Here is a 15,868-nt window from a genome sequence, read left to right on the forward strand (position 1 = left end):
GTATTTCCACAACCCTCATGTCACTGTCAAGACATGCAAACACGTGTGTGTGTGTGTGTCTGCAGGCATGCCTCTTCAAGACTTTGAATCTTGAATGGATGTGGTCCAGTCTTGTGTGTGGGTTTATCATCCATCCATTTTCTTTCCATCCAGCTCCTAGAATGCTGGTCTCCAGGGCTCAGGTCCCCAGAGTGGCCCCTCACAGAGAACAGAAGGCTCAGGTCCCCAGAGTGGCCCCTCAAAGAGAACAGAAGGGGTCCAGCTTAGGCTCATCTCCACATTCAATGACCCACACATGCCCATCTGGCCATCGGGCTGGCAGGAGACAGAGGGCAGGGAGAGCAAAGCCCTGTGCAAACATGCTTTTCTAACTGAGGACCGAACCATCTCAGCCCATTAAGTGGAAAATGTATGCAATCCTGCCCGTACACCAATCTACAAGGCAACCTTAGCTGGGTGTCACTGAGACTAAAAATAGGATCTTACTGTATGTTATGAGAAAATGTGAAATGTCTTGAGTGGTTCTAATTCTGGCCTGAGATCCATAAGAAAGTAGATAGCATTGCTTCTTGCTGTGGTCAGAATCCCCAGGAGTTCATTTGTAGGGTATGAAGACTGCTAAACATCTGGTGCTGACATGACCTTGGCATAGTCTGCCATTGCTCCTCTCATGCTGCTGTACAGCTAAGCAAATGTTTTCGATAACCTTTCACATGACAGTTTTCACAGGTTCTTCAAGCTTGTGCTCTGGGCTCCAGGAAGGTAGGGCATCTTGAAATGCACCTCACTGCCTCAAAGCCAGTGTGAGCAGTCAGCACAACTCCACTCTGTCATGTTTTCTCCAACTGTTGGTTGTCAAACCCCCCCCTTATATTCGAGTGACAATTCACCACATTTAAACAAATGGGGCTTTGCTGTTCTTTTACTGCTGAAAAAGCCCTCTCTCTAGTCTCTGGAACGGATCCAATTATTGAGATAAGAGGGGAAATGCAATTTGCCTAAACTTTATAAATCTGTGAGTGAATTATGAAGGGAATCTCACAGTTGTTCCAACTTAGCACATTTTCTAATTTTAAGTGTGACTCTAGAGGGTACTGCACATGTGTTATTGTTGGTTGAATTAATGGAGGATCAGTTCATTACTGATACTCTATTACTGTAACAAAAAGTTAACTGGAGGGTTTTTCAGCAGAATGTAATGTAATGATGAAACCATTGTGTATCATCCTGTCATGTTTTTTAGTAAGATAGTAACAAGTATCCATGACTGCAAGGAGCAAAGCCACCATTTAATGCGTGTTGTTTTTACTGTAATATCAATGGACGATTCATCAAAGATACGATATGTATTTTTTTACATTGTTAGAATTGTAACGTAAGTGTACATGAGTACATTAAGATGAGGTTGCCTCTTCAAAATGTTGATTTATTCTTACATTTATTGGCTTGATGCACTTGCTCCCATCAGACACGGTGGGTTGCTACTGCCATCTCCTGGCAGGAAGTGTCATGTTGTAATTGTAAATTAATGTGCAGTAATTATTTTTTATTTCACAAGATGGCACTATTTTTCCTGTTGAATATGCTGCTCACCCCTTTTGTGTACATGAATTATCCACAAAGATACATGTTTCTAAATCACACACTGTACCTTTGTGCTCCACATTCTGCTGTGCCTAGTGGAATGAGTGAAGGGTAATTTCTGAAACAAAACTGAACTTGTGGGATTTTATTATTTTACAAGGATTGTATTTCTATAGACATAGAGCAGTATCACTTCTGGTCACTATTTAAGTCTTATTCTTTGTTCTCCTACATGTGTTTTCCTCCCATCCCTTTTCCTCCTCTTCTTTTCCCTGTTTCAACGACATTTTGCCTTAACTCATCTGAAGGTTATCAGTTTTCAAGATTAATAGGCCAATAAATCTGTGTCATAAAAATGCCTTATAAGCAGAAAACCTCAGGCATGTCCTCAACACTAGGATATGATCAGAACTTTTCTGCAGACGTCTGATAAATAGAACTGCGTTCCTAGTTCTATCAAAGAAAAATGTGTAGACTGACATAACTTCTTCAAAAATATGTCTTATTCTGTTTTTGTGTGTGTTTTTTTTTACAAAATTCAAATAGAATATCAAATTATTTGCCAGATGCTTGTCACATACTTTCCAGAGAATTCTGTAAATATTAAAATAGAGACATAAAGAACATTTTGTTTTTATGAAGTGTAAAGCAACTAAAAGTTTTTCTGTTTATCATTAGGTTCAAATTCTGCAATACTGCAGCTGATTTACGGCAAACAACCAAATTAGCTTTCAGTAAGGGTAAAATAATACATCACAAAAAATCCTGATTAGGCATGCACCGGTACAGTATGTCTATAACGGGTTAAAAGTCAACAGCAGTTTGCAGCTCTAACTCTAACCTCACACAGCCTCTACACTGGCATTGCAAATTACCAGACTGGCTAATAGCCTCAAGATATACTGGGTTGCTTAGAAGGATACATCATTAGTGTCTTTTAAAATAATTTGACAGTTGGAATGAATGACGGATTCAGAGTATATTATTAGTGAGAAACAATTACCCTCCTTTTACCAGGGAGAGTTTAGTCCAGTGCCACCATGTAGCTAATGAGCATTTGTTATGATCCCAGAAATGATCAGCCCACTTGATGAGAGAGGATTGTGCTCTCCCTGTTCCTCATACAGATACATACCTTCCACGTAGGGAGGGCTACTAAATGGATGCATGTGTCCCTCCATAGGAACATCTGTGTTGATCTGTGTTGGTACTACAAAAAACCTGAGCAGCTTGGACCTGCTGACTGGTCATCATACAGAGGTCGGAATTCTTGTAAAAGTACCAATACAGGCACCACCTAGTCTGCCCAGAGCAGTGCATCTAACACATTGGCAACTGAAAGGTCAGTTCTGCATAGGTTCTCATAAAACTCATACATATTTCATCACATACATTAACCTTCATTCCAAGTACATTATTAATAAGTGCAGGGAGCATGAAAAAGCTTCATCTCCCAGTTTTGACACCACTCCGTCTCCCCCCAATACTGCTGCTCTAAAATAGCCCAGTATGGATTCACACACCAAAACAGCCTGTTTCCTAGACAATTCATGGAATTGTGGCAATCTGATACAAACATCGGATCCATTCTGTTGCTTTTTACCTGGTATTTACTTAAAAAAGGATAGTGAGTGAGTGAGATAAAAAGGCATGATACACTAGCTAACATGACTGGAATCTCACTGACAGTGAGCTCTGACTAAAGTAAAGGAGGGATGTTATGAAACCCATTCTGAAGGCATTCCGAGGCCTTGGCCCATATGAAACACACAATGGCTGACACTCTTTATAAAACACACCCACGTACTTTAATGGGCATTAACATGGGTGGGGTGCACACTGTGGCTTTGTCGATAAAATAAACCTGGAAAAAACGTAATCGGAACTAAATATTAGAAAAAAACCATGACGTTCATGAGGGCTGCTGGCTGAAGTACATTGTAAAGTGTTGATATTTGTGCTTAAAATTGTTTTGTCAATGAAGCATGGGTCTGCAATGCTCACCAGCTGCTAATAGAAATGCTTTTGACCTTTCCAGAGAGAGCCATCATAATAGAGGCCCTTCAATATGAGAATCCTAAAGCTGTGATTAGTCACTGTTATAGATAGATGACCCAGGGAGAGAGGTAGAAGCAAAGAACTCTGTGCTGCCCACCCGAAGTTGTACAGTGGGAGCCCTTCTGTTAAAATAGGACCATAATCTTTCTCATGGGAAAAAAGGCAGCATGGATCTTTAGTTCTCCAACAGAGTGGCTTACACAGCTGGAAGGTAATGTTTTAATACCAGGAAATCATAGGCATTTCCTTTTAAGAGGGCAATAGTTCTGTATTATCAGAAACCTGATGGCAAGATTAATTAACAGGAACACCATGTAACGGCTATTTGGTAAAAGGTTTCTGGTGTAGTCATCATTCACTGAGTTTCTGATACAGCTCAATCTAGTGCTTAAGATACAAAAAACTATTTGATTTTAAAACTGTTTAGGCTAAATAAATGCCTAGCAAATGTTTTAGCTCCTTAAAACCAATACAATAAATATCCATATTCAGTATGAATCTCTAATTTGCATTGTAAAACAGTTTGAATCTCTTGTTTATCAATAGTTCATAATACTACACCAGACTATAACAATAATAACAGGAACATCTATGATTAATGAAATGGAAAATGTGGAAAAAAATATTTTAACATACAGTATGAAGGCCCTGAATGTGATGATCTTGAGTTGAATGTCAATCTGAATTCATTCATTGTATAAACACACTCAAGGACTGCATGTTTCAACTGATTATTGTTTTTCTCGTCTAATAGACTCCTCAAAAAAAGTTCAGAAACGTTTTTTCGGTAGATTATTCCTCCCCTTTAATACCAATTGGTATGTGTTTTATATCGTTGGAAAGCCTGATTAGTCACCTTTACAATGAGGTACAACTTGTAAGGATCGTGCATTCGCGGAATGAGCAACAGCTAACCGTGTGGGTAGCGGCCCGAAAAAAATTCCCTGCAATATTCTTGGGTTGGTATTCACTCTCGTTTTGAGCTTCAAGTGGGATCAGCTTGGGCGTGCTGCATGTGCCAGAGTGACCAACACAATCATGTTGGCTGACTTGCGACAAATCCTGGTTGAGAATGGGATGCCATCCCACAGCAGTGTGTGACCAGGCTGGTGACCAGCATGAGGAGGAGGTGCCAAGCTGTTGTGGCTGCAAATGTATCTTCCACACGCTACTGAGGTCCCTGACAGTGTAAAATGAATTAAGTATAAAAATGGCCAATATGTGTTGTCCAATCCACCAAGCAACTCAAAACAAGAGTGAATACCAACAGAAGAATATTGCAGGGGATTTTGGCACATTTCTTTGGGCCGCTACCCACACGGTTAGCTGTTTTGCTCATTCCACGAATGCATTATCCTTACAAGTTGTACCTCGTTGTAAAGGTGACTAATCAGGCTTTCCAACGATATAACATACAATACCAATGGGTATTATTGAAGAGGAGGAATAATCAACCGAAATAACGTTTCCAAACTTATTTTGAGGAGTTTAATTGTCTGAAGTTAAACCAAAAAAGAGGAACTTGAACAATCTTTGAGGCTTTACCAAATAGTAGTACATCTTTATTAATATATTTTCATAAAACAATTTAAGACTGTATCAAAAATTCAGTAAAAACATTAGATTTTTTTCTGCCATTTTTCCTTACGGTGATATCAGATATGAAACGTACATTATTCACTTGTGGTCTCTTCTTCTCCCATCATATTCTTAACATGATGCAATATTTTCAGTGATGGGCAAGTCAACTCTTTTTGTCCTCCCACAAACGATTACATTGTTTCTGTTCATGACAGATTGATCATAAATCTAGACAGACAATTAAAAATAAAATGATTCTCCCCCCCCCTCCCGTCCTTACTAACTCTATTGATAAAACACTAACGTTATGGAGGATGTTCAGTATCACAGGCACACCATTATGTACACACACCTGTCCCCATGCCTCTTCTGAACCTAGTACAGGCAGCACACTACAAAGACAGTGCAGCAGCATAGAGGCAGAGTAGTGATAATACAGTACTGTACCTTCCCCTTCACACCCACGACAAACTCAGTGTCATGTAGAACATACATCTACTTTCCATTACTGATTCTCCCTCGGCTGCTTAAAACAGCATCTAATTGACCCTGCATTGTGGTGGTGTCAACCCCATGAAGCTTGTTCTGTCCCAAGCATTACCTTAGCAACCCCAGAATCTAGATTTGTTGTTGTGGAGAGCAGGATCAGTGACAGGTTAACACACTGTAAATGTCTTAATTATTATTCCTGTTTTGAAATTCAATTAGGCTACATTAACAACAAGCGTGATCAGTGTACTGCTGCCCGTGTTGATGAAGTAACAGATGACCTTTCAGTCCAGTTGTGTGTTAAAAGAAATAAGAGTGTCCTTGTATGACTACCATTACAATGTTCACTTCTGCAAGACACAAAGAGTAAGGTTTAGTAAGAAATTGCCTAAGTGCAAATTTGCACATGTTATTGTCAAGAGGGAACTAAACATGTGACATAGAGGAAAGATGAATGATTAAAAAAGACCTTAAGATTATCTGTAAAGAAAGGATGGTTTCATGCTTTTAGTTTGGCTTTTTGTCTTATATTCCTCTCTAGAAATAACAGGTGCAAAGTCTTAGTAAACCTAACCCACAGACAGATAAAAGCGATATACTGAATTGGTATAAAGATTAACGCTTTGAGTGAGAGCCTCAAGTCTGTTGTCATGGTGACATTTGCTCCAAGGCCCTCTAGCTTGCAGTCTTTCCTGCTTCTTTATTATGTTCTATACAATAGAAACAGTACATCTTCTCAGATAAAAATGATTCTTCTTGGCAAAAAGAGAAAAAAAAGAAAAAGAAAAGATTACGCAAGAGTCAAAAGCAAAACTGAAGGACAAGAAAAAGAGTGCTAGAGTTACAAACAGTTTCTGCTCAGTTGTCCTGTGCCAGTAGACTTGTACAGTACCGAATAGTATCCACAATGGTCATTTATATGGGTCTAGTTGCCTGCTCCTCTCCAAAGCCATTTTATTGAACAGATATGTAAAATTAATCCTTTCAATCATTTCAAACAAACAACCGTCACCACAGACCTCCTCCTTCCCAGACATAGGCTCCTGTGAGCGTTAGGGAGGCACGTAGGGAGGGGGCGACCTGTACGCCGTCATGTTCTTGGGGCGGGAGCCCTTGCCCTCTATGGGGACGGTGAACGGCGGAGGGGGCTGGTAGGGGGGTGCGTTGGGATCCTCGTCCTGATAGATGGAGTACTCCTCCAGCAGGTCCTGGCTGAGCAAGGTGCTGTGGGGACCCGCCATGTTGGGGTACTCTGGCGGGGGCAGGGGAGGCTTCTCCTCTTGGAGGATAAGGGGTATGCTAGAGGAAGGAGGGGACTTGGAGTCATCCAACTCATCAGCAAAGATGATGGGCACTCCTTTCTTGATGAAAGTGGCCTGCTCCTCAATGGTCATCTTCCCCTTGCGTTTCTTGCGGTAGCAGACCATGGCGATGACTCCGGCTATCAGCAGCAGCGCTGCCACCACCACGGCCGGGATGACTGTGTGCAGGTAGACATCGTCGCTACTCCTACGACCTGTGCCCGGGGTAGGAGTCGCTGTCGGAGGGACAGGGATCGCCACCTCTCTCGGGGGAACAAACGTGTAGCTCTGACACTTGTTGGTGCCATGAACAGAGATGTTGATTGCTTTAAACTCGGGATCCATAGCCTTGGTGAAGGCCAGCTTGGGCCTGCCCTGGGGGTCGGAGATCTTGCTGCTGAGGACAGCAATCTGGTCCTTTGGGCAGGGGTTTTGCTGGAGGCTGTTGTTGGTCCACTCCACCACAATAGAGCCCTTGGTGATGCTCTTCAGAGTGACCGTGCTGCTGTTGCGATCCCCCAACGCGTACGCCAGCTTCCTGGTCAGGAGGATCTTCTTGTGGATGTCATCAGTCAGTGTCTTGGGGTCACCGTGGAACCGGGCAGCGAACACAACGGGGGGTTTGTCGTTGGTGGACCAGCGGTTCACACGTACTTCAAAGGCGTCTATTGTGCTCATGCCTCCCTTGTCAGTGGCCAGCATGAAGTACTCATGTTTGCCCTCGTGCTCCTGCTCAGGCAGGCCGTACAGCAGCTGGATGGTGCTATTGAATTGGATCCAGGAGGTTTCGCTCACCACCTCATTGTCCTTCTTTTTCAAAGTCAAACGCAGCTTGTCTGTGGTGCCGTCCTCTTTGTCAAAGAAAGTGTCTGGGGGAATCTTGACCTCAAAGTAAGTCCCCACCCAGACATTCACCTCATCAATGGCATTGCGGATCTCAGGCTTTCTGTTGTTATAGTCTGGAGGCAGAGACTGAAGGGTAGTGCGTCTGGGTGGCTTGGTGGTTGTAGTTTTAGGTTCTTTTGGGGCTGGAGTGGAGGTTTTGGGCTTTTTGGTTTTCTTTGTAGGTGAAGTCTTAGACCTTCTGGTGGTTTGGGGGGTAGGCAGAGCCGTGGCCTCCACAAACACAGGACGGGTCATGGTGGGTTGGATGGGGATGGTACTGGTGGTCCCTATAACTCTGGTGGGCTGGGGAGGACCCAGTACAGGAGTGTGGGCTATCTGATCCCTCACCCTTATAGTGGGCTTCACTGGCAGAGGCAAAGGTCCACGGACAGGAGGGGCGGAGTGATCAGTGGCCGGGGCAATGGAAGGTGAAGTTGGGGTGGGCACAATGCGAACAGGGGGCTCAGGATGTGTGGTTGGGGGAAGCAATGAGGGCACAGGGGTGGGGGTATTGTACAATTGCCTCCTGACTCGTTTCACCATATGGGGCTTTTTGTTAACAATATGCCAACCGACTACAGGGTAGCCCAGCTTGGCGGACATGGTCCCATCCTTGGCTGGTGATTGGACACTGCTAATGTCAGGGATATTGCTCTGGTCCAATGCGCAACCCAGTTTCCATGACAACAGGGCCCCATTTTCCACCACTTTCTTGGCATTACCAGGTCCAGCCATGAAGGCGGTCATGTCAAACAGACGATTGTTTACCACAGGGACCACTCTCATGTGCTCAAGAGGAATGCCAGAGAACTTTCTCATGCTGGCCAAGAGATTGACTCTCTGCTGGGCATCCATCTTGGTGAGATCAGCATCCAGGATAATGGTTAGGACGGTGACAGGCTCCTCACTGCCACAAGTGAAGGGCTGGTGGCCATTGGCCTCGGATTGGAGGGCCAACAGGGCTGGTTCAGTGTCGGCTCGCTCCTCTGGGTACACCTCGATTGAGAAGACCTCCTTGCTGTGGGCAACTGGGCTGCTGGCAACCCTGTTTCTGTCTTCTCCAGATACAGAGATGTGGAGCACACCTTTGTCCTGCTCCATGGCCAGGCCTCTGAGGGAGCATAACTCTCTTTCCCAATGCAGCCAGGAAGGGAGACTCTCCTTGCCCATTTCAGTTAGCTGGATGAGAAATGAGACACAAAAATAGAATAATTCAAGGAGGAAAAAGTATGCCTAATACATCATAAGGAGGAGGTCATTAGCTGTGCCAATATAGTAAACAAAAAAAAGTAATATAAGATGTAATATAAACAGGAAACCAGACCAAGCTCCTATTCACATCGTGACAGCTGCCTGAGTCATCATTGCCCTGCATTTTGAGATATTACGATAGGACAAGATATCATTCAAAATCACAAAATGGCAATAACACATCTCGACTCATTCATCGAGTCAAAGGGAACAAATTGTACCACAGTCCGTTTCAATCATTAATGATAGAGATAAATTCAATCTGAAAGGTGATGTACATTCTATATTGTTAGGTCAATTTACCTATATGTAGATTTCAGATAAGATATTAACCTAGATCAGGCCAAAAAAATTAACTAGGGCTTAAGTCTTGACAACATGTTTAATGTCAGATTGAATTTATACAAGAAAAATCAAAAAGGCCACATGACCAGGGAATCATAGGAAATAAAAGCAAATACAAGAACATCAAGCAGTTGAGTGATTATGGTTTCATAAAGTTAAGCTTATGAAAAGGCCTTCTATACAGTGACATGAGGCATTGTTTCCTTTGTGGACTATCCACACAGACACAAAGGCTATTTTCTTTCAGGTGTAATAACTGTTCCCAATTCACACACATTTGGGGAAGTGCCAGAAGTGAGAACAATAGGTGTTCAGTCACAAAGTATTAGCAAAATAAGGTAGAAGACAAACCTGCTATTTCTACAAAAATGGGGATTACACAATATAGGTTATCAATCAACATAATCAGAACACATATCAACTCAGCCATATTGGATAAATGTATTCCATGGCAGCAATCTATTTATACAATATAAAGCCATGAGAATACAGATAAACATTACACTTAAAATCCATTGGCATGCAACATAGGTGAGCTATAGGGTCCTATCTAACCAGTACTGGTTGGATAATTTACCTGGTAAAAGGGACAAATGGCCCAATGCATGCACAGTGTGGCATGTTTGCAGTCCATTAAGTTATATCTGTGGGGAGTAGACACTCCCCTACTATACAACCAAATGGTATAAAATGCATGAAGAAATCTGTCACCCTATCAGAGCTTACCTGGATGTTACAGCTGCCATTGCCTGGCCTGGGTGGAAGCCTCATCTGAAACACCTGGCCGACCACAGCAGAGGAGTCTGGGATGCCCGTGGAAGCTCCTTCGGTGGGTACAAAGGATTCTGGAGCAGTAGTTGGAGGGCCCTTTGTAACAGACGCTGTGGCCTGCAGCTCTGACAGCACAGAGGAGTGCATGGAGGCCTCCAGATCCATGGTTATGATCTCCCCCAGGGTCTCCTCTGGGCTGCCACGCACACTAGACGGGGCCAGGGCTACCAGGATCACCAACACCAGAGAGATAGTTCTGCCTGGAGGTGGCCTGCTTCTCCCTGCATCCCCACAGCCTCTGTCTGTCTGTCTACAGTGCATGATGGTAGGCCTTTGTGTTCCCCGCCTCCTGTCTTAAAACAACGTCAGGGCCCACATGCACCGGCGTCAGGATGGTGAGCTGGATCCTCTGGCTGAAGGGCTGAGCTCAGATGTAACACTGTTTCACTTTGTTCTTCCCCTGTCGTCTCCCCCTGTCATCCATGAAGAGTGCGTTGGCAGCTTGTCAAACAGCAACTGGAGAGAGAGACAATTCATGTAAGAATCTGATATGGTTAATGAACAAACTCATCAAACCTCATTGGAACTTGACTAAAGGAATTTCACGCTTGTGATAGAAAGGACCATTTTCAGCTCTGTAAAACACCATCATGCACATTCTCAATAGGCAATGTGTTTGGTGATTTTCACAGTATTGGAGAAAGACTTTGCCTACCAAAATTCTTTAATGCAATGGCCCATGAACTAAATATCAATGACAACATAACAAAAAGCTTTTAGAAAAGCAAGTCATTTTAATGTCCTACATTGTCAAGAGGTGTTATAATTGATCTTACAAGTGAACGTTTTCAATAGCACCATTGAACTAGCCTAATCAGTCAGATACGCTACAATAGTCTGCTAAAAGCCAGTGATCATTTTACAAGTTATAGAAAACAAACTTTCAGGATTCAGAAACAGACTACAAACATCTGAAGATTATGCGTTGCAAAAATCATTAGTAAAGAGGGTATGTTGATCGCCAACTGATCTAACCTTTGCATGTCAGATTCTTGTGAGATGGAATGAGTCAAAGGTCATTTGTCTTGGTTGTAAGTTTTAATTAGGTGCCCTGGGGGTGGGAATTAGAGTCTCTACTGTGCTGACCCAGCCAACCCCAATCCTGTAGCACTGAGAGACGGCCAGAGCAGGGACGGACAGTTGCCTGGAATTTTAATGCAGGCCATGACGTCAGCTCATAAAGACCAATACTGTGTCTGACAACTCTTTAGGGGTTTGCTTTCTTCTCCCCTTTTCCTTCAGTACAGACAGAGACCTCTCAACTGGAGCCAAAACAACCTCTCTCTCATCTCCTATCAGATAAATGATCAGAGAGGAACAGGCACAAGGAGGGGGAGCTACAGTAGTGGGCACTTAAACAACAATGAGTATCCTATTGCAGTTTTCATATGTGTGGAAAACCACATCCATGTACAGTATTTTGAGGAAGGAAAGTTGTCTGTCCACTTACATAGATAATCTACGATCGGATTAGGGGAAACAATATCAAAGGTTAATCACCACCATGGTGTTTTTTTATTTTTTTATTGTTCTTTGTTCCATGATACACAAATATTCATTCTCCCTCTATCAAAAGCTCTCATACATATCCTTGACAACTCAACTGGTGAGGCATTTCTCTCTCCTTTGAAACAACTGGCAACATCCTTCAGATAGAGTATTGAAACGTAAGGGGGTGGGGGTGGGTCAGGGTCTCCACTGTGCTGCCGAGCCAACGCTGCTCAGAGGCCAAATGCTGTCATCACATTCCTTTCGCGATCAGACAAGATCGATCGGGGAGCGTCAACTTAAATGCTAAGGCAGCAGATCATCTGAAGTTAAGTCAAAGTGTTTTTTAGAGAAACATTGCAAAGAAAGTCACCATGCACTCAAAAATTGTATCTGGGTGTTGAACACAATGAACATTTTATATTTGTATTATAATGAAAAACCTGTGGACTGTCCTATTTTGTCATCTCTGCAGGCCCACGTCCCACTTCTAAATTTTCTGCAATACAAAGGGAGATACATTTTGTGCAAGGGTAGACCACTTACAGAAGCTAGTTATGGTCTTTCTGCCATAGAAGGGCATTGTTATGACTGGATCCCCAACTGAGTATGCTGGAATGTTCAATTAAACCTTATCCAGAGGGTTCCTTTGCTTCACACTATCTTGTACTAATATTCTGTGCTGGATACAGAAATTGAACCATCTTCAATACAGGGCTTTTTTTTTTTATACCATGTCGGTAAAAATGTCTAAGTATTGGCTACTTTACAGACAGTCGCCCCCATTAACTCATGTAATTTGGAGTAGGCTCACCCAGCTGGCTATTTTCTAAACCCACCATGTCCTCTTTAATAGAATTCCTTAGCTTATTTCCATGCCAAAAAATAAGCCTAAATATTATTTGTAAACCATTTGTTTGTCCGTTAGATGGCTCTGACTTTTCTACACAATCTTTCGGACTTTTCTACACAATCCTTCTAAGACAAAACAATCAACAAGTTTGGAAAAGGCTCGAGTCATCCTTTATCAATTCATACCCTATGTTAGCCACATTAAAATCAGCAAAACTAGATTTCAATGTACGATAACATAAGCTTTAGTTCCATAAACCCACCCTATGATTCTGATATTAAGGTTATATATAGATATATAGTTACATTTTCCAGACCTGCATTTTTATGCTGCTTCTTTAAGACACTGTACAAGGCCATGCTTGAATCCAGGCAAAGGCAAGTCATACATCGAACCACATGGTTTGTAGTACATGGTCCATAGAGTCATTTAATTACCTGAAAGGCACCTTACACTACTCAACAAGTAAAAGTATGTTGTGTCTCAAAAGAATGCTATTCACTGTGGCCTAGATTCCATCATGCTCCAATTTCCTTAACATGATTCAATACAAAAAATTGTTGCATGGTAGCATGGTTGAAGGGTAGGTTCACTTCCCTAAACACGTGATGTGTTTGTACCTTCGACAACGCTTCAGTAACAATATGTTCAAATGTATTAGGAGATTCTGAAGTCTGAACAGATTCCATGCAAATTATATAAGTTTCACTCTCCTTTTGGCCAAGATGGCAAACTCAATGCATCCACGCTTGCCCCCCACCCACAACTGACCTGCAACCTGGTCTACAATGTTCATTGACATACTGGAAATATGTCTACTATGTATCGAGAATCATGAAATGCGTCATTTCCCCTTCCAATTCTCTGATATTTAAGCTGTACAGTAGGCAATAATTTTAAACCATCAAAAATAAATTAGTCCTCAAATGCACAGTGGCATTCAAGACAAATTGAATTGACGTATCCCACATCCAGCAGCCACTGGAAAGCACATGAGCTGAATATTAAACATATCCCAGACTTGCTTGCTTTGCAATCGGAATTGTTGATTGGGGAAACAAAGAGGACATCCAAACCCAAAACATTGCACAACACCACCCTGACAACCCAAGTAAAGACCAAATAAAGATAACGTCACACGATAGTCTGCCTTCTACCTTAAATGCTCATATTGCACAGCCGATACTGGCTGCAAACTGACCTTCATTTAAAAATGATTTTGCTTATTTGCTGAATATGCAGAAAAAAGTAGCTCACCTGGTAATATCTGCTTTTACCCAATGTGTTGTGTAATTAAAAGGCACATCCACCTAACGTCGTGGCTACCAACAAGAAGTGATGGAATGGTGTGAGAAAACTGATTTGCTAACAGCTAGCTACCCGGCTATCACAGTTCAAATAAATAATTGTCCCATTAGCTAGTGCTGTGTAGCTAGCTACATGAAAATAAGCGCGCGCTAAAAATGATCATTATGCTGCCCCCAACGTATCATTATGCATACGTTTTTATTTTCCAGTCACTCACGCAATATTGCAAATAGTCAATGTCACCGTTCATATTTTAAGGAACAGCATTGGTTGCTACCTAGCTCGAAAGACATGCTGAGGCTACAGCTAACTTGCTAGCAATAATAGCACAGAAATCTCAAGATAGCGACTGCAAGGTTCTCTACTTGCTGAGGCAGTGGGCCCAATTGGTTGAGTGACAGTAGCTAGCAAGATAAAATGCCCATTGTAATATATCGGCCGTCTAGAATACGCCAACAGCAAAGGAATAACATATAATACACTACGCTTATTATAATTGTGTTTCTTTACGCCACAGATTATTGGGCATTTCTTATTTGAACCCCCTAGCCGCGACACCCCGCATCCCGTGGCTTTCACTCTCGAAATGCACCTGTTCTAGGAAAATTGGAAAACTGTCCGGGTTAGCTGGCGCTAGTAGGCTAGTGCTCTTGTTCTAGCCTCGCGCATTCAAACCAATCTCTAGACAAATGTTTTTGCTAACATGTGTATAGTTCAAAGACACCATGCAGTTATTATAACATACGTACGCTTTAACTATTCTCTTCCGAATGCATCCATTTCGTGGAATGTCGACTGCGAAAAACCAAAGAATGACTGTTGTTAACCTTCCGTAGAGAAGATGCAGTAGTCTCGACTAATCGAGTGTTGTAGCTTGCTGCTTGGCGATGGTGATGAAATGAAATACCTATTTTAGGTCAGTTGTGACCCAACCATTTAGCAGAGCAAATACGATATAATAAAATAAGGTGTTTGAAACAGAGGACAGTAGATGTTAACATGCAGAAAACTGACCTTGTTAATGTATGTCTCCTCTTCGCTCTAAATGTAATAAATATCCATCGTTTGATATCTTAAAATGTAGGCTACTGATATGGCAAGGAGAATAGCCTAAGCAAAGTCACTATATCCTGGGCAGAAAGGTCTTACTGCTACTTTCTGCTCTCTGTCCTTACGCCTTGTCTACAGGTAGCAAGGAGTGTCAAATCTTTTTTCCTCCTAGTGTTCGACTCCGCCTCGATCGGGGCTCGCACCCTGTTTATTTTGACGGATGCACAGGTGCATTGATATTAGAGCAACTGAAAATTATAAATACAGAAACCCAACCGTGTAAGCCTTCTAAGATATTACAAGATTAACACTGAGGGTTTCTGTTGTATGAGGACAATAACATTTCCCCATTACAATTTGCCAAAGACCAACCACATGTTTATAATAAACGATCATATTTATCTGCAGAATTTATATTTGTAAATGTCACGCACAACCTTAGTTATTGAAGATTTTCCTTTCACTAAACATTCACAATATGTATACATTGTTTTATAATTGAATGGAAGGCATACCTCAACTCTGAATAATTATAAGCAAGAAGTCAAACTGAACCCTGTGTTTTTGTTGTATTACAAGTTCAAAGTATATCCCCTGCACATGTTTTAATTTAGAAATGTATCAAAGTGTGCCAGCCTCTTCTGTCATTGATGGTGGAAAAGTAAGATATTGAACCAAAAACATAAACTTTACCCTCATCCAATGTGCCTGCCAAACCTAAAATAAGTTTCAGTAGGCTATACAAAATGAATGGCAAAGATGTGTGATGACAAATAAGTTGATTTGGTTTCAAATTAGCTTAGAAATGAGCACAACATACGCATTGTTTGACTATGGGTCAGAA

General features: G+C 42.1%; 1 protein-coding gene across 3 annotated transcripts; it reads right to left on the minus strand.

Moving 5' to 3' along the window:
• Positions 1-5,162: 5,162 nt before the first annotated feature.
• On the minus strand, positions 5,163-15,182 carry LOC124481182 (dystroglycan 1-like). Of its 3 annotated transcripts, XM_047041034.1 has the most exons (4): positions 14,989-15,182; positions 14,724-14,769; positions 10,221-10,781; positions 5,163-9,077 (listed from the first exon to the last, which is right to left on the minus strand). In XM_047041034.1, the coding sequence occupies exons 3-4, from the start codon at positions 10,584-10,586 to the stop codon at positions 6,765-6,767; spliced, it is 2,679 nt and encodes an 892-aa protein (XP_046896990.1). In that variant the 5' UTR covers positions 10,587-10,781; positions 14,724-14,769; positions 14,989-15,182; the 3' UTR covers positions 5,163-6,764. The 3 variants fall into 3 exon arrangements, with proteins under 3 accessions (XP_046896990.1, XP_046896989.1, XP_046896991.1); XM_047041033.1 differs by lacking the exon at positions 14,724-14,769; XM_047041035.1 differs by lacking the exons at positions 14,724-14,769; positions 14,989-15,182 and adding an exon at positions 13,924-14,365.
• Between the last annotated feature and the right edge of the window lie 686 nt (positions 15,183-15,868).

Source organism: Hypomesus transpacificus, chromosome 18, assembly GCF_021917145.1.
Source record: "Hypomesus transpacificus isolate Combined female chromosome 18, fHypTra1, whole genome shotgun sequence".
Lineage (NCBI taxonomy): Eukaryota > Metazoa > Chordata > Actinopteri > Osmeriformes > Osmeridae > Hypomesus > Hypomesus transpacificus.